Source organism: Pollicipes pollicipes, unplaced genomic scaffold (genome assembly GCF_011947565.3).
Source record: "Pollicipes pollicipes isolate AB1234 unplaced genomic scaffold, Ppol_2.1 Scaffold_7261;HRSCAF=8764_pilon_pilon_pilon, whole genome shotgun sequence".
In the NCBI taxonomy this organism is placed as follows: Eukaryota; Metazoa; Arthropoda; class Thecostraca; order Pollicipedomorpha; family Pollicipedidae; genus Pollicipes; species Pollicipes pollicipes.
This window is the reverse complement of record NW_023597054.1, coordinates 42370434-42397164: the sequence shown is the minus strand read 5'-3', so window position 1 is coordinate 42397164 and position 26731 is coordinate 42370434. Positions and strand designations below refer to the sequence as shown.

The 26731-nt window shown below is 58.2% G+C and overlaps 1 protein-coding gene across 1 annotated transcript in view; it reads left to right on the top strand.

The window, feature by feature from the left end:
• Positions 1-26731, top strand: part of LOC119112092 (transcription factor collier) — a 77582-nt gene that overhangs the window by 35546 nt on the left and 15305 nt on the right. The window contains exon 9 of the mRNA XM_037236098.1: positions 860-928. Coding sequence (XP_037091993.1) covers positions 860-928 — 69 coding nt within the window. The remainder of the gene's footprint in view (positions 1-859; positions 929-26731) is intronic.

Sequence of the window (26731 nt, the reverse complement as noted above, 5' to 3'; positions counted from 1 at the left end):
AATCCGGTGCCGTACAAGCCAGACGCATGTCCCTCCGTTCAGAGTCCGGAAGCCCGCGCCTGGTCCTAGCTCTTCGTCTCTAGCTCTGCACGTGCCGGGCTGGCCGGTCCTCTGCCCATGAGGAGCCCGAAACCCGTGTGCGATCCTCCGCCCGCGTGGCGGCGTCTGCCCGGCGCTGCGGCGCTGGACTCTGCAGCCGTTCCGACCACGTGCTTATCTGTGGCCGGCGCGGCGTCACGCGCCAGTGCCGGTCCAGGCGACTGGGAGGGGGGGGGGGGGGGGGGGGGCGCCGGGGCGACGGCGGCCGGGCCGGGCCGGGCACCCCACTTGTTCCGCGCGCCCGTGCGTGGCCCCGATAATGACGGCTACAAAAGGCCTCCCCCACACCGGGAAAAACGGGACCACCGGCCGGAACAGCGGCAACAAAGCCGCCTTTTAAAGGGGCGCCCGTCCCGCCGGCCCCCTCCGTTCACCTGTTGGGGCCATGCCGGCGGCGAACAGATGGGATGCGGCCAGGAAAGCGCGGCGGCTCCAGCGCGACCTGGAGCGGGTTCGCCCGGTCGCCTCTCTCAGTGCGCAGCTCCTTCCGGGCGTTCCGTGGTAACTGGACGCCACTCGCTCACAACTGGACCTGGCGCAGCACCATTGGCTGGACCGTCACACGTGTAACGCTGACGGCGCGTTCACACGCCCAGCAGCCAGCCCCCCCCGCCTCACACGGCTGGGGTCGCCGTGGTTGGAGCGGAGGCCAGACATAGGCTACGTATCCGGAGGAGTCGCCTCGTCGGAGATCGGCTACGTCAGCTGCCATCCGAGCGGGGGTCTGGGCGCGTGTCTTACCGCTGCTCCTCTGCTTCAGCCGGTGCTGCGACAAAAAGAGCTGCGGAAACCGGAACGAGACGCCGTCGGATCCGGTCATCATCGACAGGTCAGTCAGTCTGGGCGTCAGTGGTGCTGGTCCGCCGCCTCGCTGGGCGGACCTCCGCCACCCTGGCGTCGGCCCGCTCGCCGCTCCTCGCCGCTCGCCCTCCCGCCGGCGGCGAGGAGGCGCGCCCCGCCGGCTCTGACCTACCTCGGATTCCCAGCGGACACGCGGCCGCCTGTTGTCGCCGGCGCCGCGCCACCACCCTACTGCACTGGTCCGCGTGCGCGTAACTTCCACTGTCACTGTCGAGTTCAAGGGGCGAGCGGGGTCCCAACTATAGTGGAAACATGCGTTGTATCATTGATGCTTTCTGTTGCGTAAAATTCACACCATGTGTGAGAAACCGCCGTCGTCCACAACTCCGTCAGCCTCAATCAACTGCTACACTGCACCACCACTGCTACACCGCCCCACTGCTGGTACACTGCCTCACCACTGCTACAATGACCCACCCATTGATATGTTGCCCCCATCACTGCTAGACTGACCCACCACTGCTAGACTCACCCACCGCTGCTGCACTGCCCGTCGCTGCTACACTGCCCCAATCACTGCTACACTGCCCCATCACTGCTAGACTGGCCCACCACTGCTGCACTGCCCGTCACTGTTACACTGCCCCATCACTGCTAGACTGACCCACCACTGCTGCACTGCCCGTCACTGCTACACTGCCCCCCCCCCCCCGACCCTGCATTAGTCCATCGCCACACTTCGCTATCGCCACGCCAGGCCATGACGATATTAGTCACCCCACACACTCTCACACTACATTGCTACATTTCTCCAACGCCTTGTCTCTGAATGACTGCAGCGCCGCTCCACCTCCCCGCCGTGGTCGGCGGTGAGCCTGCTGCCTCCGCGCGCCGGGCGCCGGGCGCGGCGCCCCCATCGGGCTCGGCGCCTCCCTCGGGGGGCAGGTGGCCGCGCCCCGTAATACCATTAGCATCTTTGGGAGATGGGGACAACCAGTTGGGGACGGGACAACATCGACGACAGCACTGGGGAACGCGGCGCGACGACGATAACACGGGCCGGACGCTGCCTGCCTCCCTCCCCCTGTTCTCGGCACAGCCCTCTCCCCGTCCTCGGCAGAAGCCCTCTCCCTGTCCTCGGCAGAGCCCTCTTCCTGCCTTCGGCAGAGTCCTCTCCCCTACCTCGGCAGAGCCCTCTCCCTGTCCTCGGCAGAGCCCTCTCCCTGCCCTCGGCAGAGCCCTCTCCCTGCCCTCGGCAGAGCTCTCCCCCTATCCTTGGCAGAGCCCTCCCCCTGCCCTCAGCAGAGTCCTCTCCCTGCCTTCGGCAGAGCCCTCTCCCTACCCTCGGCAAAGGCCTCTCCCTGCCTTCGGCAGAGCCTCTCCCTGCCCTCGGCAGAGGCCTCTCCCCTGTCTGCTCTCACACTTGCTTATACGAGTTACAAGCGTGCCACTACTGACGTATGCTGCATGACTTGCATGTGTTTCATTACGACACCAATTTCTGTGCATATGAGCGTTTGTGTGCGCGTCAGTTTGCGTCAGTTTAACGTGAGTGTGTGAGATGCTCGATTGGAAATGGGAGGAAGCCGTTAAGTGACAGTAGCGCTCCTAACACAAAGTGCAGCAAGATGTGAGGCACGCAACACTTGCCACCCGACAATCTTCATCGACATTTTTGTACTGAACCCAGCGCCTTTGAAACCGGCTCACCGTATCCAGATGTGTATAACACAATATGTATTTTTGCAATACAAAAACGAGGCTCCGCGCAGGACTTAAGCACGACCACACAGCTGTTACACTTGGTACCAAACACACTCTTCATTACAATGACAACTACTCGCCAGATGTTACGCCCCCCTAAAACAAAACCATCGGGAAACTACGCTCGCCCTTTGTCTCAGATTCGTTGCCATTGCGGACTCGGCGATTGTGGTCTGACGGCTCGCTGCTCCCCACATCATCCCGGTATCATGGACTCGACGCAGCCCGTGAATAGCCGGCCGACATTTGTTACAAGTATAAAATTTCAATCGATGTTAACTAGCCGTGATGGTGGCAGGGAGCGAGCCGGGAGCGGCGGGCGCCCGCCCCGCGCTGCCCCCCATAGCACCACCTGTCGCTGTCCGGGTCCGCGTCCACCGCCGGGCCGCGCCGCGCCGCCGCCACACACCAGCGCCCGCCCCCCACAGCACACAGCCCCAAACCGGCCATCCGGAGCTCGTGCGCTCGTAAAAGCTGTGCTTTAAAGAACTGGAGGTCGAAATGAAACAGAAGGGCAGAGCTGTCATTTGGCTGCGATGCAGATCTCGCTGGACGGTCCGAGCGACACGAGGTGCTGTGTTGGCGGATCCTCCGCCTGTCAGCCGCCTTTCCTTGTCCGGTGCTGAGGGTCGCGCCGGCTCTACCTGAAGCGTGTTGGTCGCCGGTCCATCGCCGGACTCAAGAGCGATAGCACGTGCGAGTCATACAGATGCGGTTACAGCATAGCCTGTACCGATGCGAGACGAACGCGAATGAATACACAGAATACGGAAACTTGTTCCCTGTAATATGGGCGCTAAGTTAGGCATTGCATCGCTCACTCCAAGCTCGTTTCAGATCTAGCACCATTGTCGGTCCTCGAGGGTACCAATGAGATCGTGTCAATGCTTTGAAGCATATCTTAGACCATACACAGTGAAAAAACTACCAATAACAGATTGTCCCCTCCCGAGGGCAGTGCAGAAGTGCTCTGGGCAGGGCATGGTCTGAGGCCATGGCCACTTGCGTAAGAAGTTTAATATAAACCCGACAATAAGCCATGGAAAAGACGAGCTCGAGAAATAATTTGTTCCACCAAATTTTTGTGAGTTTTTCGATCCTTGGAGAATCATCGGCCGCCGGTACCACGCCGACATTTAGTGGAATGGGGAGCGGGGGGGGGGGGGGGATTTACAGCGCTCGGGTCACAGGCACAACTGGAGAGGCTGTTGTGCTAACGGCTACGGAATAGGAGTCGTGTGCTGGGTTGAAAAGGTCGGAAACTGATACACAAATGCAACGGAGAGTGAGAAATCTTGGATTTCCTTCCTTAAGTTCCGCACCCTTTTCCTTGGGACCTGCCCGAAAGTTGGCATGGTCAGTGGCTACTGGCTTATGATTACGTAACGTTTTAACGAACGTCTTAATTCGTCGATGGGTTGTCACATCTCTCCATAGACAGCGGTCAAGTCTGTGCCGTAACCCAGCGCCAGAGCCACGCCAATGCTTGTCAACAAAGAATGGAGTCATCTCACTCGCCTATTTCCCATACACAGTAACAACCAATGCCATTCCCTGGAACTGAGGTGCGTCGCGACGCTCAGGCGCGTGTAGTTTCTGGCAACGACAGCCCGCGGGGCCCGGGCTGGCCTTCACGTGGGTCCCGGCAGGGGACATGAACCCACGGGCGTGTTCAACGAACCCGGTTTTTCTTCGAGCAGATTTGAAAAGGCCTGCCGTGGCGCCGCGCACATTTTTCGGGCCTTGCCCGGGAGCAGCCAGTCGGCTTCAATCTGCGCCGGGCGCTAACGGACGATTGAGAGCTTGTAGATCAATTACGCTCCCCGGCTCCCCATTACGCGTCTTTGTTCAGGCCTGAATACGCTGAAGCGGGGAGCCGGTCGGTCGAAGACTGTGCCGGCGCCAGTCCTCGTGCCGGCGGACGCCGGGACAGGTGGGAAGCCGCCGCGAAGCCTTTACGCATCGAGTTCAAAATGCTGGCGGCGGATATGCCGCGAGCGTGGTGCGGCAAAGTCGAGACGTCCAGCGCCTGCTGACGCGGTGGGTGTACCGCGAGCGTGGTGCAGCAAAGTCGAGACGTCCAGCGCCTGCTGACGCGGTGGGTGTACCGCGAGCGTGGTGCGGCAAAGTCGAGACGTCCAGCGTCTGCTGACGCCGTGGGTGTACCGCGAGCGTGGTGCGGCAAAGTCGAGACGTCCAGCGTCTGCTGACGTGCTGGGTGTACCGCGAGCGTGGTGCAGCAAAGTCGAGACGTCCAGCGCCTGCTGATGTGAAGTTGGGAAATGTCAGGATAGCATAGATGTCTATCAATTTCGAACGACAAGGAGAGACGTGTGAAGGAGTCGTGATTATTTACTCACTCCGTTTGTTAGTCCCGTCTTCCCTGGACTGGCTGACCGGCGCAGAGAAATCTTGGCGAAATAATGCCTTGGATTGCGCGCACGCTTCTGCACACTTCTCTCCCGTGATCGGAATGGATTTATCATTTATCTATTACCATGAGTCGGAAGTAGCATCGTCATTGCTTGATATGAGCGTTACCACGGCTTTGATATTTGTATTGTGAAGTTATAATATGCGACCATTATATGCTATTGGAATCAGAATGATTGCTGGATGGCTGTCCATCGCATTATCGCTCATCCCTTATCCCCTTTCCTGTTGAAACCTAAATCATGCCCAGATTTCTGTCCATGGCTAAATCTAGGATCCCCAACCCCAGTTTGCTGCTCAGCCATCACTTACGCATATCTGAAACCACGTCCCCAGTGCAGGATTAAACGATGATGGTGCAAACGGCAGCTTAAATAAACGTCCTAGATGCATAGGTAATAAGTTTATCATCATGATGCGGCCGCTTCGTGTCCACAACACTTACGCGACACACTGTTAGATACCACGTATCGTACCATAGCTAATCTCTAACAACCACGTAGCAAAGCAAAACAACTTCCTTGAAAGCACGCTGCCGCGTAGGGCTGCTCAAGGTTGACTGAAATGAGTGCGAATGTACCAGACCGGAGCTGGAGAGACCGGGCGATGGACCAGTTGGAGTGCCCTGGATGGGCCATGCGCCGTGCTCGCACCATCAGTGAGGTCTACGTCACTGGAACATATGTAACACCTACCCACCATCCGATAAACTCACTCTTGCAACCGCACAGGAAGCAGCGCCCTTCCCGCGTTCTCCACTAAAGAGCGTGACATCTGCGGGGAAAAGGGGGGAGGGGGACTCCAAACGCTCGTGTGGCGACGACCCGGCCTCCGTGTCGGAAGGACGAGCGCCGGACCGCGCGGACCGGCGGTGACGGCCGTTCTCCGGTCCCCGCCCGGCGCCGGCCGGGACCGGCCGGTCCGGCCGTCTATTTACCGGGCGGCAGCGGAGGCGCGCGCGCCGCGGCATATGGCCGCCCGGGGACCGTTTGCGCCGCGCCGGCCGCTCCCAAACACACGGATATTGGCCCGACAGTCGCCATCACGGCCCGACCAGTCCGGCGGGCTGATTGGCACAGCGGGACGTCCGGCTGCAGTGAAACCGCGCTCGCTCAGATCACAGCGGCGGCCAGGTCCGTTCGGGTCACACAGGCGTCCGGCCCCTCTCGGGTCACACTGGCGACCATCTCCGCTCGGGTCACAGCGGCGGCCAGCTTTCGCTCGGGTCACACCGGCGGCCAGCTCCGCTCGGGTCACAGCGGCGGCCAGCTCTTCTCGGGTCACACAGGCGGCCATCTCCGCTCGGGTCACACTGGCGGCCAGCTCCGCTCGGGTCACACCGGCGGCTAGCTCCGCTCGGGTCACAGCGGCGGCCAGCTCCGCTCGGGTCACACTGGCAGCCAGCTCCGCTCGGGTCACAGCGGCGGCCAGCTGGCGTCGGGGGTGAGACCGGCTGGTTCTATTCGCAATATCCATGCAGGTGTCCAGCTGGTTGTGTATGTACGTATTTGTGTCCGTTTAGTTTGACATTGTGCCTGAATCCCATGGGGATTCCATCTGGACATTGTGTTCTCTCTCCTCATCTCTCTCTCTCTTCTCTCTCTCTCTCTCTTCCTCTCTCTCTCTCTCTCTCTCTCTCTATATCTCTCTCTCTCTCTCTCTCTATCTCTCTCTCTCTCTCTCTCTCTTCTCCTCTCTCTCTTCTCTCTTCTCTCTCCTCTCTCTTCTCTCTCTCTCTTTTCTCTTTCTTCTCTGTCTCCTTATCTCTCTCTTTCTTTCTCTCTTTTTCTCCATCTCTCTCCCTCTCCTTCTCTCTCTGTTCTCCCTCTCCCTCTCTCTGCTCCCTATTTCCTGGCTCTCACTCTCTACCCTTCCTCTCTCCACCCTCTCTTTCTCTCTCTTTTGTTCTTTTTTTTCTCCTCGTAGATTGACTGGGTTTCCTCCGGGTCTTACCTACGCCCTTGACTTCGGCAGCGCTGACGCCTACCTCTACCTTGTGATTTACCTCCATATACTCTGTCACGACCTTGTCTTGTCCTTAGCTCCGCCCGTGCTCCCGATCCGCCTCCACGAAACCTTTTTCTACCCCTTCTCCAGGCCTCCTACCCTAGCCTCCGCTCTTGCCTCCGCCCCTGCTCGTCACCTGCGCCTCTGTCTCCACCTCCACCCTTATCCCAGCGTCTGCCGCTGTACCTCGTCTCTCTGCTCTCCCTGCTCCCACTACTCCCAACTGCCTCCGCCGCTGTCTCCACCGCTTCACCTCCACTGTCGCTGCTTCCTGCGCCCCTGCCCCTCACTTCCCCCGCCCGGCGCCCGCTGCTTCCTCCGCCGCTGGGCACCGCCGCTGGCGCGGCCCGCTGCGGGCCGCCGCTGCCGGGCCGGCCGTGGCGCGGCGGCACCTCCTTCCCAGGTGTACGCGGCCGCGTCCCGGCGCGCCGAGCTCCGGATCGGAAATCGATATGCGGCCCAGCTCGGGGGACCATAACGAAAGCCTCCAGAGAGCGTCCGACCGGCCAGCTGGGACCGTCGGCGGCGGCCGCCGGCGCGCAGAGCTGGCGGCGCGCAGAGAGGCGCCCCCAGGCAGCGCTGGACGGGGTTACCGGGATCTCAGCGCTGCTTGGATCGCAGAGAGAGCTGTTTTCAATGCCCGTCAACTTGCGAAAGGTTATCTAACACGGCGGCAGGTTCAGGGACCTCCTGGCGTAACAGGACACCGGGAATGCAGGAGATCTCGCGTAGAAAAGGGCAACTGGCGCACTCCTTCTTAATGGACTTGTGAGAGCACAGCCACGCCCAGGCCGCCGTGGATGTCACAGCATTCAGGGCATATGCTCTGTGACGGCACGGGACGCCACTCTCATCCACCGTCAGACGGCCGTACCAGCCGGGCAGGGCGGCGGCCTCTGGCTAGCCGACCAATCGCGCGACTGTAGGGAGGACGGGAACGGCCGGCAGCCGCGACTTGACGGCTGTCAGGCTCTCGGGGCCGTGGAGCAGGCCTGCTTTAAGCGGCCCGCGGGATCGCTCGTGGTGAGGAACAGCTAGCTGTCCATTTGCCTTCTTACTAATTGTCTGCGACGCAAAAAAGAAACTAAGCACTGCCTGACCGACTTCTCTATGGCTTTTTTTATAGGTGATGCGCAAAATCAACATTTTCATAAATCGCACCGCCTAAATTGTTGGTTCCAACATTGTTAGAACCATGTTGGGATCGAAGTCTTCCATAGAAATAGCTCTTCATGTGGACGCTGACCTTCACTACCCTTGTGTTGCGAAGGCTGAATCATTTTGTGCCAGCATGTTGACTCATAAGTAGCGGGGATGTAAACGTGCCATGCAGCGTCTTAACACTGCCGCTTGTGCTCATGGTGTTGAAGCTTCCCCCCGTGTTGGGCAATCGTGACACCATCACGTGACACCCGGGCCCACTCGGTTGTTGTGCCTTAAATGCCCCGCGCGTGCCACCCGCCGCGGGCCGATGCCGGCGCCATGGTCACCACGCCAGCAGCACGGCATGCGGTACGTTGTAGTAATCTAAGTCGATTTTGTTGTGCTTAGTTCATAACCGTCTTTCTGGATGGAAAAGAGGATAGCTATCGCGAGAAGAAAGGGACGCATTTTGAACATTTTACCAGACCAAGCACACGTACAGTACTGCCAGCATGCAGCTTTGGTATGTCTCTCCATTTTCGCCAGACCCCACGTTGCCTGCAACTCCAGATCACACGCTGCACCCCCGCCCCGCCCCCCCCCCCCCCCCTCCCTGCCTGCCTGCCAAGCTCTCCGTGTCCGGGTCGGCTCGGACGGTAGCTCAGCGCCTACCCCGCCGGCAGCCCTGCTGACAGCGGCGGCGGCAGCTCCGGCGACAGCCCGGCTCCCCTCCCTGTCCGGCCATTTTGGCGCGCGCCGCGCCGCGCCTCGCCGCGCCGGCGGCGGCGGCTGAGGGGCGAGCCAGCCGGCCGGCCGCCTCCGTCGTCGATCCCCCGGCGACTCGCCTAATCCCCGGCGTATACCATCACCTTGCAAAATCAATATGAGCTGCAACACGGGAGCGTTTACGAGCGGGCCGGGCGGGCGGGCGCCGCGCCGGCCGCGCGCGGCCGGCGCCCCGCTCCCGCCTCTCACCGCCCCGCCGCCGGCGAGCGGGCTGCGCCGGCGGCCACCAGCGGCGCCGTGGCTCGGGACCGGCAGGAAATGATGCCGGGGAAGGTGCGGGTGATCAAGCGATCTGTCATTGTATTTTACATGTGGCCGAGCTCCCTCATCAGGCGACATGCGCGCGGTGGAGGCTGTATGGCGACGATAGTCTGGCTGGCTAAGCACGCTGAAGTGTCGGTAATCTGATCGCCTCGCCCTCTTTTCTTACATTCGGCTGAGTTTTCCCCATTTCCGGAGCAAATTACATCTCCGACAAGCGCATAAAGAAATTAAGATAAAGGGGAGAGAACGTTGGGCGACGAAAGAACCGATTGGTTTCCAGTCAACTTTGCAAGGCGTTGACCGCGAACGAGACGAGTGAATTGGTCCGAATGAGCAGCACGAGACTGATCTGAAGAGAAAGATTGATCGGGTGTATTAGAGGCTGTCGGGAGGAAATGAAAGGTGAGAAAAAGATGTAGTGAGCAACATTATTTCTAAACCGCTAAGTACTGTTTTTTATAAATTATACGTCCAAGCAGTTTTTATATTTACAAGAGCTGCTCTTGATTTCAGCAGCCGGCACTTCGTTGCCACAGGGTCATGAGGGCCTTGCAGATAAACTTACTGGTATGGCTACCAGTGGCTAACTAACACCTGAGAGGCGTGATCACGACACTAAACACCTGAACGACTTTTGTGAGCTATTTTTATGCTTTGCCATATAAAACGGGTTCCAAGCAGATTGGATCCCAGCAACTTCAGATGTTGAGTGATATTGGCGATGGCTGCATCTTCCATTGCATATGGTGGCAACCATTTATTATCATTCTTAACCTCAGACTAAACAATTTACGGCCTGATACAATTAGTTGGCATAACAGCGATGCCTATGAGGCAAACACTCAAGGCGATCCAGAGTTCTCAGGCCCTCCAACAGAACCGGGCGGCTCGACTGCTCCGCCGGCAGCAGCCCAGCACCGCCGACTCCGCGCCAGACGACCCGAACATGGCGCTCGCTGGCGGCTCCTCTGGCGCCGCGGCCGCACCATCGGAGTCGAAAAACCCGGCTTACCCCGGACCACTGCCGCCTAATGAGAGAATGGGGGAGCAGAATGCAGAAAATAATAACCCCGAGGGCAAATTAATAGCCTTAGTTAGGAGATTAGAGGGGCATGTGGCTGTAAGTGACTAACTAAGGGACGAGAGAGAGGCGAGAACTAAGAGGATTCTGCGTGGTGGGCGAGGGTGCGGCTGCCACTATTGTTGACATTGGATTAGTGAGATCCACTTTGTACGGTTAGGCCCCCTGTTTTTACGTAAAGGCCGCCGCCGTCACTGCTTGATCAATACATTTTCCAGCGACTGCTCCTGGTGGACTGCAAAGAAACCGTTTTACACCATTTCGGGAGGCTTGCTAAATGGTGTATTTGTTTGATACTGATGGGCTTTGAAGTGGCCTTTACCAGTTTCGCCAGATCGACGACGTTATCACACGTCGAGTTGAATCGGAACAGATTTAATAAGTTGGCGGTCAACTTGTTCATGCCTTAAAAATAAGTTTTTCTCGAAGTCCTCGCAACTGAAACGGTAAACCTCGTATGATTCCGTTGCACATCAGTACCATGCTGCTGCTGGCCGGCTCCTGCTGGCTGATGCCTTACCTGCCAGAACTCCGGGTCAGCCACCCAAAGTTAGCTCGATGATCGAACTGAGCCCAGCGCCAAAGCCTGCGGGCCAACAGGTCGTTAATAACTTTTGGAGCGTGCTTGAGCTAGATCTTGTCAGCGGGCTTCCAGCAGCAGCCCGGAGCTCATAAAGTCAGATTTGGCTGCTGATGTCAATCCGAGTTGTTATTCTTCTCACGGCCAATGCGGGAGCCACGAGAGTCAGTTCATGGACGGCCAGTTTGGCTTCATTTGGTCTACGGCGGCACCATCTAAGCCCTTCATCTGCCCTCGGGCGTCTTGCCCGACCCAACCCTCCCGGCCGGCCGTACCCAGCTGGCGCCACCCCCACCGGTCAGTAGTGCAGCCTGGTCAGAAGCGGTCAATGACCTTTGCCCTCTCGGCGGCGTCGTCGTGCCGCCACGTCAGGAGTCTGCCCTCCGCCTGACCCCGCAGACCGTCCGCTGTCGGCACGTCTGGAGCTGCGGTCCCGTCCGCCGCCGGCCCCTGACCTCGTGACCTGCCGCGCGCTGCGCAGTCGCCTCGGGCGACGGCGGCACTGAAAAGCCCGGGCGCGCTCATCCGAACAGCGAGCACGGAATTTCCGCCGAAACCGAACGACCGAGAGCAAGATACTGCCCCCCCGGACGCCGCTCGCTCTTGGGTTATGTATCCTTTGAGCAATTAATTCCAGGTTAAATGGTAGTTGACAATGAGAGCCGAGGGAAGCGCGCGATGGTCGTTTTGATCTAGCCGCGGCCCGCGGGTCGCATTGGAGGTCGTCCGGACCGCAGGAGAAGAGGACAAGCTTGAATTATTCAGGACGGCTGGAAACGTATGACTGACAGAGCGCTCGCCATGCTATTTATGCCTGCGCCGTCGGACTGGGACGAGTGCATAATGGCCCTAGCTTCAGACGAGCCGGACCGACCGTATGGTGACACGGGCCGGCCGGGCGGAGCACGTGAGGGACAAACGAGCTGGACGAGGCGTACGGCCGCGCGGACGAGCTGGAGCCAGCACGCGTCGGCTGCATGCCTGACCAGCTTGCTGTACGGCTGGTGTAGGGCTGGCCGGGGCTGGCGTCACAGGCCTTGTCTTGTTCGCAAAGTGTTTGTGCATTCGGTGTTTGGTCCAACTTTATTCAGCAGGCTTTTCTCACCAATTTTCGCCAGCAAAGCTCTTCTGATCTTCCTTCACGACTAGAAATTATTCCTCGTAACTGCTACTTTGATCCGGGCATTCGTGCGATGGGTGCTCGGGAATCATGTCCGATTATCGAATTAAACTGTTCAGGCTTCTCCCAGCGACGAGAAACATCTCGAACGCATACTTCCTCCATGAAATTATACTTAATAGTTGGCTGGCTGCAGTTTGGGTAAACGCGTCACGGCAGCAGTTAGAAGTCGAAATGCGAAACCGCCGGCGTTGAAGTTCGGGGCGCCTCTACGCTTTCGCCAAAGCCGATCCTTTGAAAGGTCTATTTTCAGTTGCCTTTAGAGCTAAGCAGCGGTCCGCTTGAATACGCCTATGTCCCAAGACCCTCAGGCATGCGCACCCATCATTAGCATGCCGAACAGTAGGCAGCTAGTTAAGGTATTGCTGCGCGGGTTACAGCAGGCGCGGTGATTGAGCATATTCTGTTATTATTCTGCACCCTGCAGTGCGGTCTGCATCCGAACCCCTCCTGCTGGATGTCGTTATCTCCCCGCCATCGTAACCAGCCCCTCCCCCAAAACAGGGCATATCGCTTCATTGTAGCCCACTCGGGTACAATTTATGTACCGTAAATAAAGGGAGAGACGATGGTCGGTAGATAGCACCAGCGCTGGCCGATGAATAATGGTAATGGGACCATGATGGCGACACGTAGCTTCATTTCGGTAGTCAGAGAATGCCATGGGATCAACTGCTTGGGTAGAGAAGACGCTCTTCGTGGACATTTTAAGCGCTCTTGTACCCCATTATTTGGTGACCTAGGGCCTCCGTCTGGGTTCCGTAGAGAAGGCAGCACAATTCCCCATCCCGCCTCCTTATACGAATAAATGATCCCTTATACCGTCTGCATCACGTGAGAGCCCTCACAAGCGTGTCTTCTTCCCTATGCAAAATGCGTCCGCAGGTATACACTGGCATAGGGGATGGGGCCGGCCGATCAATGCTGCAGGTTACCAAGCCAACCGTCCCCCAGTCTCAGGCTCAGCTTAATATGTCCCTGAAGACCGTCGTGTTGGCCGCAGCTGCTTAAATCGCAAGCGCTCTTTGAAGTGAGCGCATTCTGCTTAGCTGACAGACATTTGAGTTGATCCTTACAGCATTGCTCTTAAAAGGATCAGATTTGTGACCAGCAGGGAGGGGGCGGGACTCTCAAGAAAATGCGAGTCGTCTGTGCAGTGCATGACCTCGCACCTTCAATGGATCCCAAGGCCACAGCCCCACCTCATGCCGATACTATCGCCCCTGCCGTCGGCATCTCGCTGCTGACTACGGCTTGTTTGCATCATGCTTAGGATCACTTGCCACTGTCGTCGGGGCTATCTGCTTCCAGTGGGTATTTTCTTCGACCACAACACGAAATCGAAACGCTGGATCGAACAGCAAGGACAGTCGCAGATCCATCACCTCACCAAGTGCTGCGTCCCTGGCGGGCTGTTGAACATCACTGCCATACGCAGCCCCACCTCCGCTTCAGTGGAGCTTTCTGCGGCAGCTGATAAGGGGCCTGTACTCGTCAATGTGCATTAGCGTGGAGACTATGCGTTGGGTCCTGCCCCAGCTGATGCGTGACAGACGCGCACATCCCTGAGACGGACAGGCCCTATCTTCATATAGCCCGTCTTCACAAGGAGATTGTTTGGGCGGGGGGGGGGGGGAGGGGGAGGAGGTCCAGTCTTGGTTTAAGTCCCGCGGGCAGGCCCATCGTCCACTTAAACCTCCTAGTCTCTCAGACCCAGTCTGTCCGGCCCTCCCAGGTGATCTCATGCTTAGCTTGTCACCGTCCAGTCCAGGCTAACCGCTGAGCTGAGTCTTCGAAGACTGGCACGTGCATGCCCCACCCCCCCCCTCTCCTGCGGTGAGCCCGCCAGCGGCCCGACCGCCCGTCCATGGACCCGTCAGTCCCCAAACCCCCAGAGGGCCAGCCGGCGCCGCCCTCGGCACGCGCCGCCCGGCTTGAAAGCGGCCACGGCGGCCTGGCCCGGCCGGCCGGTGCCGGAGCGAACCGCCGGCTATCGTCCGTCCATAAACAGGACCGGGCCCGCGCCGTCGGGCCCGGTATCGCCGCAGCCGACAGCGCGCACAGTTGCAGGTTTTTGACGTTCGTGTTGCCCGGGCCCGGTGTTTACAGAGGACGTCGTGGAAGGCCGTCCACGACCGCCCGTCTGGAATGTTCTGTCCAAATATCGGACGGGGGGCGGGGGGGGGGGGGGAGGGCAGTCTTGCCGTGGCTTAGTGCAGAACTGCAGTGTCGGATCGAACCGGACCGGTTGGCAGCCGCGCTCCCACGTGCCATTTGCGATGACACTGCTCATCGCTGGATTTGCTCGCTTTCAGTATCCAGCATAGCTGATATATGCCACAGACCTGAGGATATATTTGTACCTTCCGGAGGATCCGTAAGCCCCGAACTTCCAGCGCTGGTAGAGCTCACGGACGGCCCGCACTGGGATCAGACAGTATAGTCCGGCTCCGTGGGGACACTCCTCCACACTGGGATCAGACAGTGTAGTCGGGCTCTGCGGAGACACTCTCCCATACTGGGATCAGACAGTGAAGTCGGGCTCTGCGGAGACACTCTCCCATACTGGGATCAGACAGTGTAGTCGGGCTCTGCGGAGACACTCTCCCATACTGGGATCAGACAGTGTAGTCGTGCTCAGCGGAGACACTCCTCCACACTGGGATCAGACAGTGTAGTCGGGCTCTGCGGAGACACTCTCCCATACTGGGATCAGACAGTGTAGTCCGTCTCAGCGGAGACACTCCTCCACACTGGGATCAGACAGTGTAGTCGGGCTCCGCGGAGACGCTCCTCCACACTGGGATCAGACAGTGTAGTCGTGCTCAGCGGAGACACTCCTCCACACTGGGATCAGACAGTGTAGTCGGGCTCTGCGGAGACACTCTCCCATACTGGGATCAGACAGTGTAGTCCGGCTCAGCGGAGGACACTCCTCCACACTGGGATCAGACAGTGTAATCCGGCTCAGCGGAGACACTCCTCCACGCTGGGATCAGACAGTGTAGTCGGGGCTCCGCGGAGACACTCCTCCACACTGGGATCATCAGACAGTATAGTCGGGCTCCGCGGAGACGCTCCTCGCTGGGTCATTGTCATGTCGACTGCTGGCACCAGGCTGAAGCCTGGGATGTCAGCGGACGGGCTGCCCGACCGCGCCACATGTCAGCAGACGGGCTGCCCGACCGCGCCACATGTCAGCAGACGGGCTGCCCGACCGCGCCACATGTCAGCGACGGGCTGCCCGACCGCGCCACATGTCAGCGGACGGGCTGCCCGACCGCGCCACATGTCAGCAGACGGGCTGCCCGACCGCGCCACATGTCAGACGGGCTGCCCGACCGCGCCACATGTCAGCGACGGGCTGCCCGACCGCGCCACATGTCAGCGACGGGCTGCCCGACCGCGCCACATGTCAGCAGACGGGCTGCCCGACCGCGCCACATGTCAGCGACGGGCTGCCGACCGCGCCACATGCCACGGACGGGCTGCCGACCGCGCACATGTCGCAGACGGGCTGCCCGACGCACCACGCGCTGGGATGCGGCAAAGCAGTCCGTGATGGTGTGTGCACGTGTCAACTGATGTCCGCTGACACCGTGACACCAGAGGCGGACCTCTGTGACAGTTCGTCATGTGACGTCGGTGCTTAGGCAGTGCACGCTGAAGGGTTTACTTCCTTGCTTCGCTGTTCGCAAAACACAGCAAGAAAAACGGAGATCGCTTGGATTGCTAGCGAACTTTTGAGCCAGAACACGTAATGAAATACGCCTACCTATATCTTACAGATATTCTTTGCCTTTCTAAACAAGGAATATCCGTAATGCCATCTAAACTTAGATGAATGGAGGAGCGCGTATCCCGCAGAATGGGATTTGAAACACCCAGACAATGCAAATTAACAGTTTGCGTATGACGGTAGAACACAGGACGCAATCGTTTATTGTGTTTTAGTTTTATATGAGAGCCCATCATTGAAACAATGCGTCCCAAATTACGCCTCATAACGTTACTGGCCACATGATTGGTCGTTTGTCACGACCGTGATGACCTGTCGTGACTGAATGAGTGTGAGGGCAAACAACGTCACGGTTAGCGTTTCAAGTCACATCGCGTTTCGTAATGATGGCAGCATATCTTATTCTTATGCTTCCTTTTTGGAGTAACATTCGGTATAACATTTGACATAACATTTGAGTTGGTGCATGAGTTCGCCTCCGTGCATTATAACTGAAATGACGTGATTAATGTTTTACAGGCTTTGATCACCATATTTTTCCATCTTGAATGAAAAAGTTCTTTCGCTGATCAAACAGGGTATAAACCCAAAACGAACAAACTAACTGATGTAGTATCTTTCGTGAAGTATAATGCTCTCTAAACGTCCCATTGGATTCTCTATTATGTGACAGTTAAGCGACAGTTGAGCAGGCTCGGTTGTCACTTGAAAGGAACAAGTGCCCTGACCACTCCGCATCGTATGCGGTAGAAATACATTATTCATCACTTTTCTGGAATCTGATACAGAGGAACCGGCTAAATTAAAGATCGCATAGCACTGTTATTCAGTAACCCTGCATCATCGTCCGGACCATATAAGGCGTAGCTTCAAACAACGCATCCATGGGCAGGACACTCTGGAAGTGCTTGGTGGTTTACTCCAATGCACCGCGACGCGCCGACCGAAGCAGGACAGCGTAATTTAAGACGCATTGCTGCTGCATTCTGAATGGTCCCCAGACAAATACATATTCTCGAATATAACGCTCATCAATGCTCCATCGAAATCAGCTGAAATTCAAGGATGAAATCGTGATTTTCAAGGAGCTGATTGTTAATTGCTTTGGCTTTATTAATCGTCCATAAGTGGCAATGCTGGCAGCGTCGTACAAGTTGTTTATGGAGTTGGATATCCCCAGGGGATCCAAAGGCTGGCCAAGCATAAAGTGGAAGCGATTCAATGGTTTGAAATATCGCGCCGTGCATACGTGAGCGTCTGTTGATGCGGACGGTGAAGTGGACGGTGAAGTGGACTGACCCCCACCCCACCGCATAGCGTGGCACAAGCCCTAAGCGGTATTCTCATGGGGCTAAGCCAGAAACGCGGTCAAAGTTCCTCCTCTGACCGATCTCAAACGCTCTCCGCCACGCTTTCTACAGCTGGAGGTGGCAAAGCACTTCATCTCCATAACCGACACGACACAATCACTTCAAAGTGAACATATCTGCCCCGTGGGGCTCCCAGTTCCCGTGAGGCGGCGGCGCGCTGTCGTGACCCGGGCACCAGCCGGGCCGGGTCGGCGCGCGTCCGACAGCGGCGGCAGCGGCGGCGGCGGCGGCGGCGGGCGGCGGGCGGCCGCTCCCGCGTGGCTGCCGCGGCAGTCGGCTGGCTCCCCGGGGGCCAGGCCAGGTCGATACGGAGGCGGCCGCGCCGGGACCGTCGGCCGGTCTCGCGGGACCACGCCACCGCCGACCGCGCGCCGCCCGCCACACGGCTCAGGCCGCCGACACGGGGCGCAGACGGCCGACATACGGGCGCAGATGGGTGACACGGGGCGCAGACAGGTACGACGGGGCGTACACAGGTGACACGGGGCGCAGATAGGTACGACGGGGCGTACACAGGCGACAGGGGGCTTAGACGGCCAAAACAGGGCTCAGGCGGCCATCACAGGGCTCAGACAGACAGCACTGGTGCAGGCGGACGACGCAGGGACGCAGATGGGCTCGACAGGGCGCAGAGGGGCAACAAGGGCACATTGGCGCGACTCAGACCTCAGGCGGGCAACACGGTGCGCACAAGGGTGACGCAGAGCACATACCGGCAGCACGGAGTGCAAGCGAGGAAAGCAAGGTTCGGACGCGCAACACGAGGCGCAAGGCAGGCGTTACATGACCGCATACTGGCAACGCTGGTTGCAAACGGGCAACAACGAGCTCATAGACGCGATAGGCGCTCAAGCCAGTAACACAAGGCTCAGATGGCCCCAAAATCATCCCTACGGCTTTGGGACTGGCCAACTACGGCTAGAACGCGGCGACATGAGTCTCCAAACCGCCCACACGGGACTGATTGTGAAAAGGGACCGCCCGGTTGGTTTTACTCGGTTTACGCTTAGTTCAGGGCATGTCATTAGGGCGATGCCGATATATAATGCCGGTGATTTAGATATGATATGACATGGTGTATATCATACACCACACCAGTTTCCTGTTTTACAAATGTGTGATTATAGTGCATTTAAAGTGCATGGAGAAGCACTGCCTTACCAGCGGCGGCGTGAAATGACGCCGTGCGCTCACCGGCGTGTCTCTCCTTCTACACGCGCCAAGGTGCAACGAAATAACAAGCCTATGAAGTTGCCGGAGCGAGCTGCTCAGCTCCTCAGCTTGAGCTCAGACCTGTCTCAGGCGTGCAGAGAGAGAGCTCCCGTGACAGAGCAGCGCGGGCGCGCTACAGCTGGAGCTCAGACCTGTCACAGACGTGCAGAGCTCCCTTGACAGAGCGGCACGGGCGCGCCATATTGTGTGAAGCCCTGCCGCTGCTGCCCGGCTTCCCCAACACTCCCAGCTGTCTGTTTGGCCTCCTCAGCTGGGTATAATGCATGAACTAAAATCCGGGAGGAATCAACGCTTCGGTTGAAGTGTCCTGGTGCAACCCGTTCCTCAAAATGATTTTGTAAGAATATGCTATAGCATGGGACAGACCATGAAATGCCTCCATGGCTCGGTCCGCAATCTCACTGAATTAACTAATCCGCTAAATAAACAATGCATCATGCACGTTTCGCCAATGCGCAGAACACTTTATACCGTTCCCACGTCGCAGATGTCATGACTTGGCTCAGTGCAAGATAAAACTGACAGGCACGCGAAGGGCAACCACGTCAGAAGAACTGAGGCTCGAAACGCCGTTAATTCGTAAGACGAGTGTGTCACACTTGTCTCACCGGCTCATCTGGCGGCGTAGTTCGCAGCATTCACTACCACCGACGCCGGTGCTTGCGGTTTTGATTGAATTCCTGCATCGAGTATCCTGTGACGTGCTGTACATTGCTCGCCTTTATCACGAGACGTCCAGCAGTGTCGGGGTCCGAGTCCAACTGTTTGTTTCCATTTTGTCTCCGCCTTGCCCTGCCGTCGCCGGGATGAAGTCATACATTCTCAAGTTGATAACAACGTGGCACGCTGAAATATCGCCCAAGTTTCGAGATTAGTGCGTGGCTCCCCGGCTGGGACGCGGTCCCCGGGGGCCGCCAGCGCGACGGCGGCCGCTGGGGAGCGACCAGCGAGGCGCTGGGGACGACCAGCGAGGCGACGGCCTCTCGACAGGCGCGCGAGGGTTAGCTTCGGCTCCCACGGGAACCGTCAGAGCGGCGGATCGCGGCCCTCCTGGGTTGGTTAGGAGAGTGGCTCCTGCTTCTTCAGGAGCCGTTAGAGGGTGGATCCCTCTTCTTCCGGTGCGTCTAGAGGGATGGCTCCTACTTCCAGATGAACGACCGAGGACATAGTTTTTGCTCCTTCAAAGCTAGAAACCTTCACGGGTACGTTTTTCTTTACCCGGTCCACCTTCTAGCCACGATACTTTACCCAATCTTAATTCTAATATGTGGAAGGGCCTTAAGAAATGTTACACTAAAACTTACCCTGTTGCGTTCATAGTCGCAGAAGTGGCGTGAATGGAGCTAATTATGGCTAAAGGAAACGCATGGCGTAACATTGTGTAGCACTTCATGAAGCACTGACCTGAAATTTCATAAACGTCTTACCCTTAACCTTTCTATGTGGTACCGTGGACTTTCCTAATCCGCGAAGTCCTGTATTCAAGGCCCAACCAAGACTACACCCTACTTTCTCAAACCCGAACCATATAGGTGGTTTCAGCCCCTGTGGCAGGAGCGGCTCCTGCCCCAGGAGGCCGCTGCAGGGTGGCTCCCGCCGCCCAGGGCGCCTGGTAAGAGGAGTGGCTCCTGTCCCACGAGGCCGCTATAGGGTGATTTCCGCCGCTCAGGGCGCCCTGGCAGGCAGGGAGGGACAGTCGCCCTCCCACCGTACCCTCCACCACAGGTTGGCCACTCTGTCCCGCATCGACTGCAAACCGCGCCGCTCAATCTCTATTAAACGGGCCGGGGCCGCACGTAGTCTCCACACCGGCTCGGCCGGCCGCCCTCGTGAATAACGAATGCCCGCCGGCGGCGTTGAAGGAGCAATTATTTGGGCGGTGCGTCGTGGCGGCGCGCCGGGCCGCCCCCTCCCCCCGTGATCCAGCGTGGCCGGCCCTCACGACACTATCGACCCGTTTCGTAATCCAATTTGGCACCGTGAACCGGTCGTAGTCGTCCAATTAGGGGGCGGGGTCGCGGTGCTCGAGCATTGCAGAGTGGCCGGTGCCGCGCATGAAGTGATAATGGCTGGCCGCCGACGGCAGCGCGGTCGTTTGACCGCGATCAGACGACGGACCTGGGAGCTGTCCGAGCGCGTGACCCGTGCACATAGATGGTTAGTCAGTCGATAACTTTTACCGGTGCTCTGATAATTGCCGAAGCGAAAGACAATCATTGTCGAGTAATGGCTACCAATTCGAGGACCGAATCGAATGAAGAAATATCAGGGGTAATGGAATGTTTGAGTAGCTCGCGTCACGCCAGCGGCATTGGCACATTTTGCGCTCTGCCAAGTCGGAAATGACTCATTTCCTTGCGGGCCGACTCAGGTTGAAATGTTGAAGGTAGACGGTGTGCCGAGGTCGCTCGCACACGTCAGTTGTGCCGCATCGTTTGGCTGCTTCCCGAATGTCAGGATGATGATGATGACGGTGATGACGATGAGATGCTTCTTTGTTCGCCCATGTCGGGCGGTCTTGAACTGTCGACGTTTTCTGTTTAACTTCATACGTTCTTGGCACTTTGACGTCGTCGTTTTAGTTTTGAACTAGGGTCTTCATACCTCATTGTGCTTGAGCAGTGAAGGTCTGTGACAGGCGTCATCATGCCACTAGTAGGTTCTAGTCTCGATTGAAGTCCAAATAAGCTACGTTGAAATTGGCACCCACTTTAAATCGTTACTCCAAGTCTACTATTGGAATGGAAAGATGAACGTAATACGATTGTGAAGATCAATGTAAGCGTTCGACCGCGATGAGGGGTGATGGACATTATCAAAAATCCAGCACATCAGCCATCGTCGAGGCTTCTGCCATCAATTCTGTTGCAACATCCACAAGTGGAGCATTCCCCGGTTGTTACGTTGGACAGCGGCACCGAGCAGTGGAGTTTACAGTTCAGAGATTACGTCGCTGATGTCATGCCAGCTGCCGACGCTTGAACAACCGAACCGTCCCGAGCAAACGCTGAGAAAACCACTCTTCTAGTTCCCGGCTGGTGGATGGTCGAGCTGGAGCGACCACAACATTGGGCGGTTCTCAGAAGAAAAGCACCGGGTCACGTGACGGTTGCGGTCAGCGTGATGTCTGTGGCGACCAAGGCGACTGGGGTGGCGGTGCTGAATGTGACGACAACTTTGACCATGATGAGGTGGTAACGGCGACGGTGGTGGTGACTGGCGTGCCGGTGGCGACTGTGACGATACCTGTAATGGCTGTGCTGGCTGCTTTAATGACGGTAGCAACAGTTGCAGTGATGAGTGTGACGACCGTTATAACCGTGATTTCTGCGGTGACTGCCGTGACCAGTGTGGCTGGCCGCAACAGCAGTGACTGCTGTGACTGCCTGCTTCGATGTCTGCCCTTGCCCAACGGTGAATGCGGGGAGCGGGGCGATGACCCTGTCAGTGCCACCCAGCGTCTAGCCGCGCCTCGCACGGCGCTGCCCTGCCCCGCGTCAGGGCTGTGTACGCCGGAGCGGCCGGAATGCCGCGGGACGGGACGGGACGGGACGGGACGGGACGGGACGGGACGGGACGGGACGGGACGGGACGGGACGGGGACGGGACGGGGCGGCCGGCAACGCCACGGCTGCTGCGGACAGACACGTGTCTGACATCCAAGCTTTCTTACGAAGAACCGTCTCCTCGTTTGGAAGCCTAGAAAACCCAGGAGTCAGTTCCGTACCGCGATAGAGCTTCTGTAAGAACGAGGATCCAACAGTAAACTATGCCGTGGGAACCAACGAGAACTAAAGTCTAGCCCCGCCCCTAGGCCGAGAGATTTGCATGCATTATGGCCAAAGATCTGTCAAGAACCAAAAAATTTGCTTGGGTCAATTTTGTACTCTGTGACGTCAAGTGTGACGTCAAGAAAACCAAAAAACTACCACGGCCTGGCGTGAAACTCGTGTCAGTAACGGGCGTCTATCCACGCATTGCGCTACAACGGATCTGGCAGTTATTATCAAAGTTATGGCTAGTTTTCAAGGATACTGGCTCATATTCGGTGGATAAAAAAGCATTGTGTAGATAATCAGCATTGACAGTGGAAACGTCGGGTTATCGAACACGCTTGGCCGCAGTGGCGCAGCCAGGACTTTCTTACGGGAGGGCGCGGAGCTCGGTGAGTACACATTTCGCCGATTGCTAACTCGCTATCAGGAGCCCTCAACCAGAGCTGGTGATAGCATCTACCCTGAGATCATCTGATCTCAAGCCAACAGGATACCAATGCTGGTGATGGCGTCTGCCCGATCTCCAGCCAATAGGCCACCAGTGCTGGTAATGACATCTATCCCGATCTCCAGCCAACAGGACACCTCACGACTTACCAATGCAGAAAAGGGGCCGGTTCAGTCCTCAGTAGAGCTGCCACGACCTGACGTCGTCGACGGCACTCTTACACGGTGTCATACGCTACACGCAGGCTCTAACATCAACGGGTATTTGGCTTCCACAAAGCGTCGACGCGACAGTTCCTTTGCCATCAAAAGTGAGCGTCGTCCTTTCGACTGGTCAACGAGCCTTCAAGCTCAGAGGCACGGGTTGGCCTTTCGCGGCACCAGAGCAAGGGACTGGGGTTAATAAACCAGCCGGTACCCAATCCAGTGACCCTCCTGTCTTTGCAGTGGGGAGAGCCAAGACTCGATGTGACTCTCGGCGCCCCGACTCCCACGACTCCGCGCTGGCGCACCGCCGGATATCCTGGCCGGGCAGAATGGACGAGCGCCACATTAAGGACAATATTTGTTTTTGCTTGAAGCTACAAACATGGCGCCGCCAAGTGTTCGTTTAACCTTGCCCATGATGAAGCCGGCTGACGGACTCGGGCGAAGTGATACCGGCGGTGGATGTGGACGAGCAGGCAGCCGGGGCAGCCGAACGGCACCAATATGACCCCGAGCGGGAAAGGGCGCCGGCGCGCAGGGAAGCGCGGTCGGGGGAGGTGGGTACTAAAAAGATGATCACCTCGGTGTGTGCGGGAGCGGTTGGATGGCTGGGCGGCGGGCCCGGAGACGGCGCGGGAATACCGAGCACGGCATGTGAACTCGCGATGGGGTCGATCCGGGGAGGGGGCGGCAGCCGCGGTGGCGGCAGCGGTGGCGGCGGCGGCGGCGGCGGCGGGCCGCGCGACCGTCTAACACAACCGCACGGTCGTCAGTACGGCGCAAAAAACGCTGACAAATGGCACGTCGACAGTTTGGGGACGTGCGCGGCGGCGGCGGCGGCGGCGGCGGGCGGCGCAGGAAGCGGCCGCCGCCGCCGCCGTCAGCGGCTGATGAATCAAGCGCGCGCGCTGTTTTCCCTACGCCAGCGGTGACGGTAAAGCTGTCGGCGGGGGGCCGCCATTGGCGGCGAATCCGGCGCGGCGCCGTCGCCGTCGCTGGCACAAATCATGGCGCGCCACGATGGACGACTGGCGAGCCGTCGGCGGACGGCGGCGCGCGCCAGGTCCGCCACCTCCGGCGCGGCTGTCGCGGCGAGCGCGCCGCCCCCACGCCGCGTTGCCACATGACCGATGTGCCGGGGGTGGCCGGCGGACGGCTGGGCGCCGGGGGGAGGGTGCGACGCTGTGTCGCGGCCGGGCCGGGTCCGACCCGCCTGACCTGGCGGCGCCCGACGGCCAGCAGGCAGCGGCGCGAACTGTTGTCTGTAGTCTGCGCAGTTGCGTCCTATTGACAAGCTTGGTACACCTTGGTACGGCTGCGGTGCCAACATCACCCCACTGAGTATTAGTATGATATGTCGTCGGAGCAATCTGCTACCCAGGAGAACAAGTGACTCTCAATCACCGTAAGGCAGCGAAAGCTCTGGCACAGCTTCGCAGCCTGACACAGAAGCGTACCTGTTTGCAGTCTTTCGCGTTAGGGGGAGGGGGTCTCAGGGTTCTGACCACGGCCCGTCAGCGCGGCGGTCGCACACGTAGTTTTGAGTGCGTTTGGAGAAGGCGTGCATACAAGAGTTCCTTAAAGAGAGGCCCAGTTCCTTAAGGTGGGTTAAAATCCCGAGTTTCCACGCAAAATGCATGAAGTTCCATTAGGCAAAGTAGTCTCAATAGCATGTGCAAGACAAGTAAAAACTTAAAAGTGAAGACCGGGACACGCGCGCGCTTATGGTAGCCTTAAATGAATTAGGCCTTACAAAAACCCTTTTTTTGCTCAGATCATTGGGCTTACCTTTTGCTGCCAAATATGTTGAGAGCAAGCTACGCCAAGCTACTGCCCCCGATTCCTTTTGTTTATGTCTTTTTTGTTTTGTTTTAGTGGTGCCGAAACAAAACTGCACAACTTCGGTGTGAGCCCCGCCCGGCGTTGGTCGAAAGCCATTGTATTGCTGTCGTTAAGACATAATTTTGGCCTATAGCGTCAAGGCTGACGGTAAAATGCAAAAATAGCAATGTTTTCGACATTTGGAATTTGTTGTGGCTGAACGGAAACTGATCTATAACTAGGTATTTTCTGTTTGTGCCTAAAAATAAATATATTGCTTCTCTAGAGAAGGCCCCTACCTGCAAGTAAATGAAGAGTTGCAGGAAACCCATTCCATTCATGTAGAATGCTATTTGGTTTGTCAGCGTTATCTTTTTTGCCGTAACAATTCTTCAAATTTTCAATCTTCCGTCTCGCAAGCCGGGATCCTACAGTGGCAGCTACCCAATAGCGGTGCTTCCACTGTGACAGTTCTTCTGCCCATCAAGTTGCGGCTGAAGTCAAGGCGCCAAGGTGTCAATATTTCGAGGGTGGTGATTTATATGGGTTGGAAAGCTACTTTTGGAAATGCCAACTTTCTGATTGTCTCGGGAAAATAAGGCTCCATAGCCTTTTTAGTGAGCGCAATCACTTACATGGCATCCTAGTCTGTGGGTGGCCCGTCATGGAGGCCCCGTCATGGAAGACATGTATGCTGTGTCGCTGGCTCTCTCCCATTCATCCTCGGATGTGCGCGGGCGGGTCCAAAACACGCGGACAAACCGAATATGGATCAGTACCATCAGGGAGCTGTTAGTTACGTGCTGGGTACAATAACTAAGTCTGAAAATGCGATGTGGAATGTCACGTGGGCACTCCCAGCTGATCTGGTCTCCTCAGAAAATACCACTGGGACATAAGGCGGAAATTCAAAGACGCACAAGTCAGGCAGGTGCGTGTTGTCTGGCAAGTCGTGCGTGGTTCGACATCCGCGCACCTCATGCAATTTGAGAACCCCGCGAGGCGACCGCACACTGATTTAATCACGGTCTAAATTCTGCACACCTGAATCCATTCAAGCCAGCATAATCTCGATGAAAATTGATGCCACTGAGGCCAATTATCTGTGATCAGACTGTGACTTCCCAAGAGTGGGATTTTGGAAAGTACTAGAGGGTAAAAGGAGGGATACGGAGCCCATTCCTTAACAATTTTCAAGCCCGGCTTGAATCTCGAGACATGTCTCATGAACAGCAGCCCGTGTTTTGAACAGCAGCCTGACCCCGACATTGCAGCCGAGCGTTGACCGCCGCTGCATCACGCTGGCCATAACCTGGCTGGAGCCGTGCCGCGACCGGACGCAGCCGGTCAGTCCAGCCGCGACCGGACGCAGCCGGTCAGTCCAGCCGCGCCGGTCCAGCTGCGCCGGTCCAGCCGCGGCCGGTCCAGCTGCGGCCGGTCCAGCTGCGCCGGTCCAGCCGCGGCCGGTCCAACTGCGCCTGTCCAGCTACGGCCGGTCCAGCTGCGGCCGGTCCAGCTGCGGCCGGTCCAGCTGCGCCTGTCCAGCTACGGCCGGTCCAGCGGCGGCCGGTCCAGCTGCGGCCGGTCCAGCTGCAGACGGTCCAGCTGCGCCTGTCCAGCTCCGGCCGGTCCAGCTGCGCCGGTCCAGCCGCGGCCGGTCCAGCTGCGGCCGGTCCAGCTGCGGCCGCCCGAGGATACCGAGCCGCGTACATGGCCGTCTCCCGGCCACCGGACCGACACGGCGGCGGTGCGGCGGGGGCGGGCGGGTTTGTTTGGCGTCTGGAGCGGCGATCGACGGCCGAGGGCGGGTGAGGGGGAGGGGGGGGGGGGGGCGCTCCACCGCCGCCCAAACGCCGGCCAGATGACGGCGGCCGGCGCGGGCCACGTCCGGTTGTTAGCCGCTGACTGATGGTGTGGCCTATTGGCATAATGAGAGCGGCGGCGGCGGCCGGTGTCGGCCCGGCGGCCCCGCAGACGGCGGTCGGCGCCGGACCCGATGA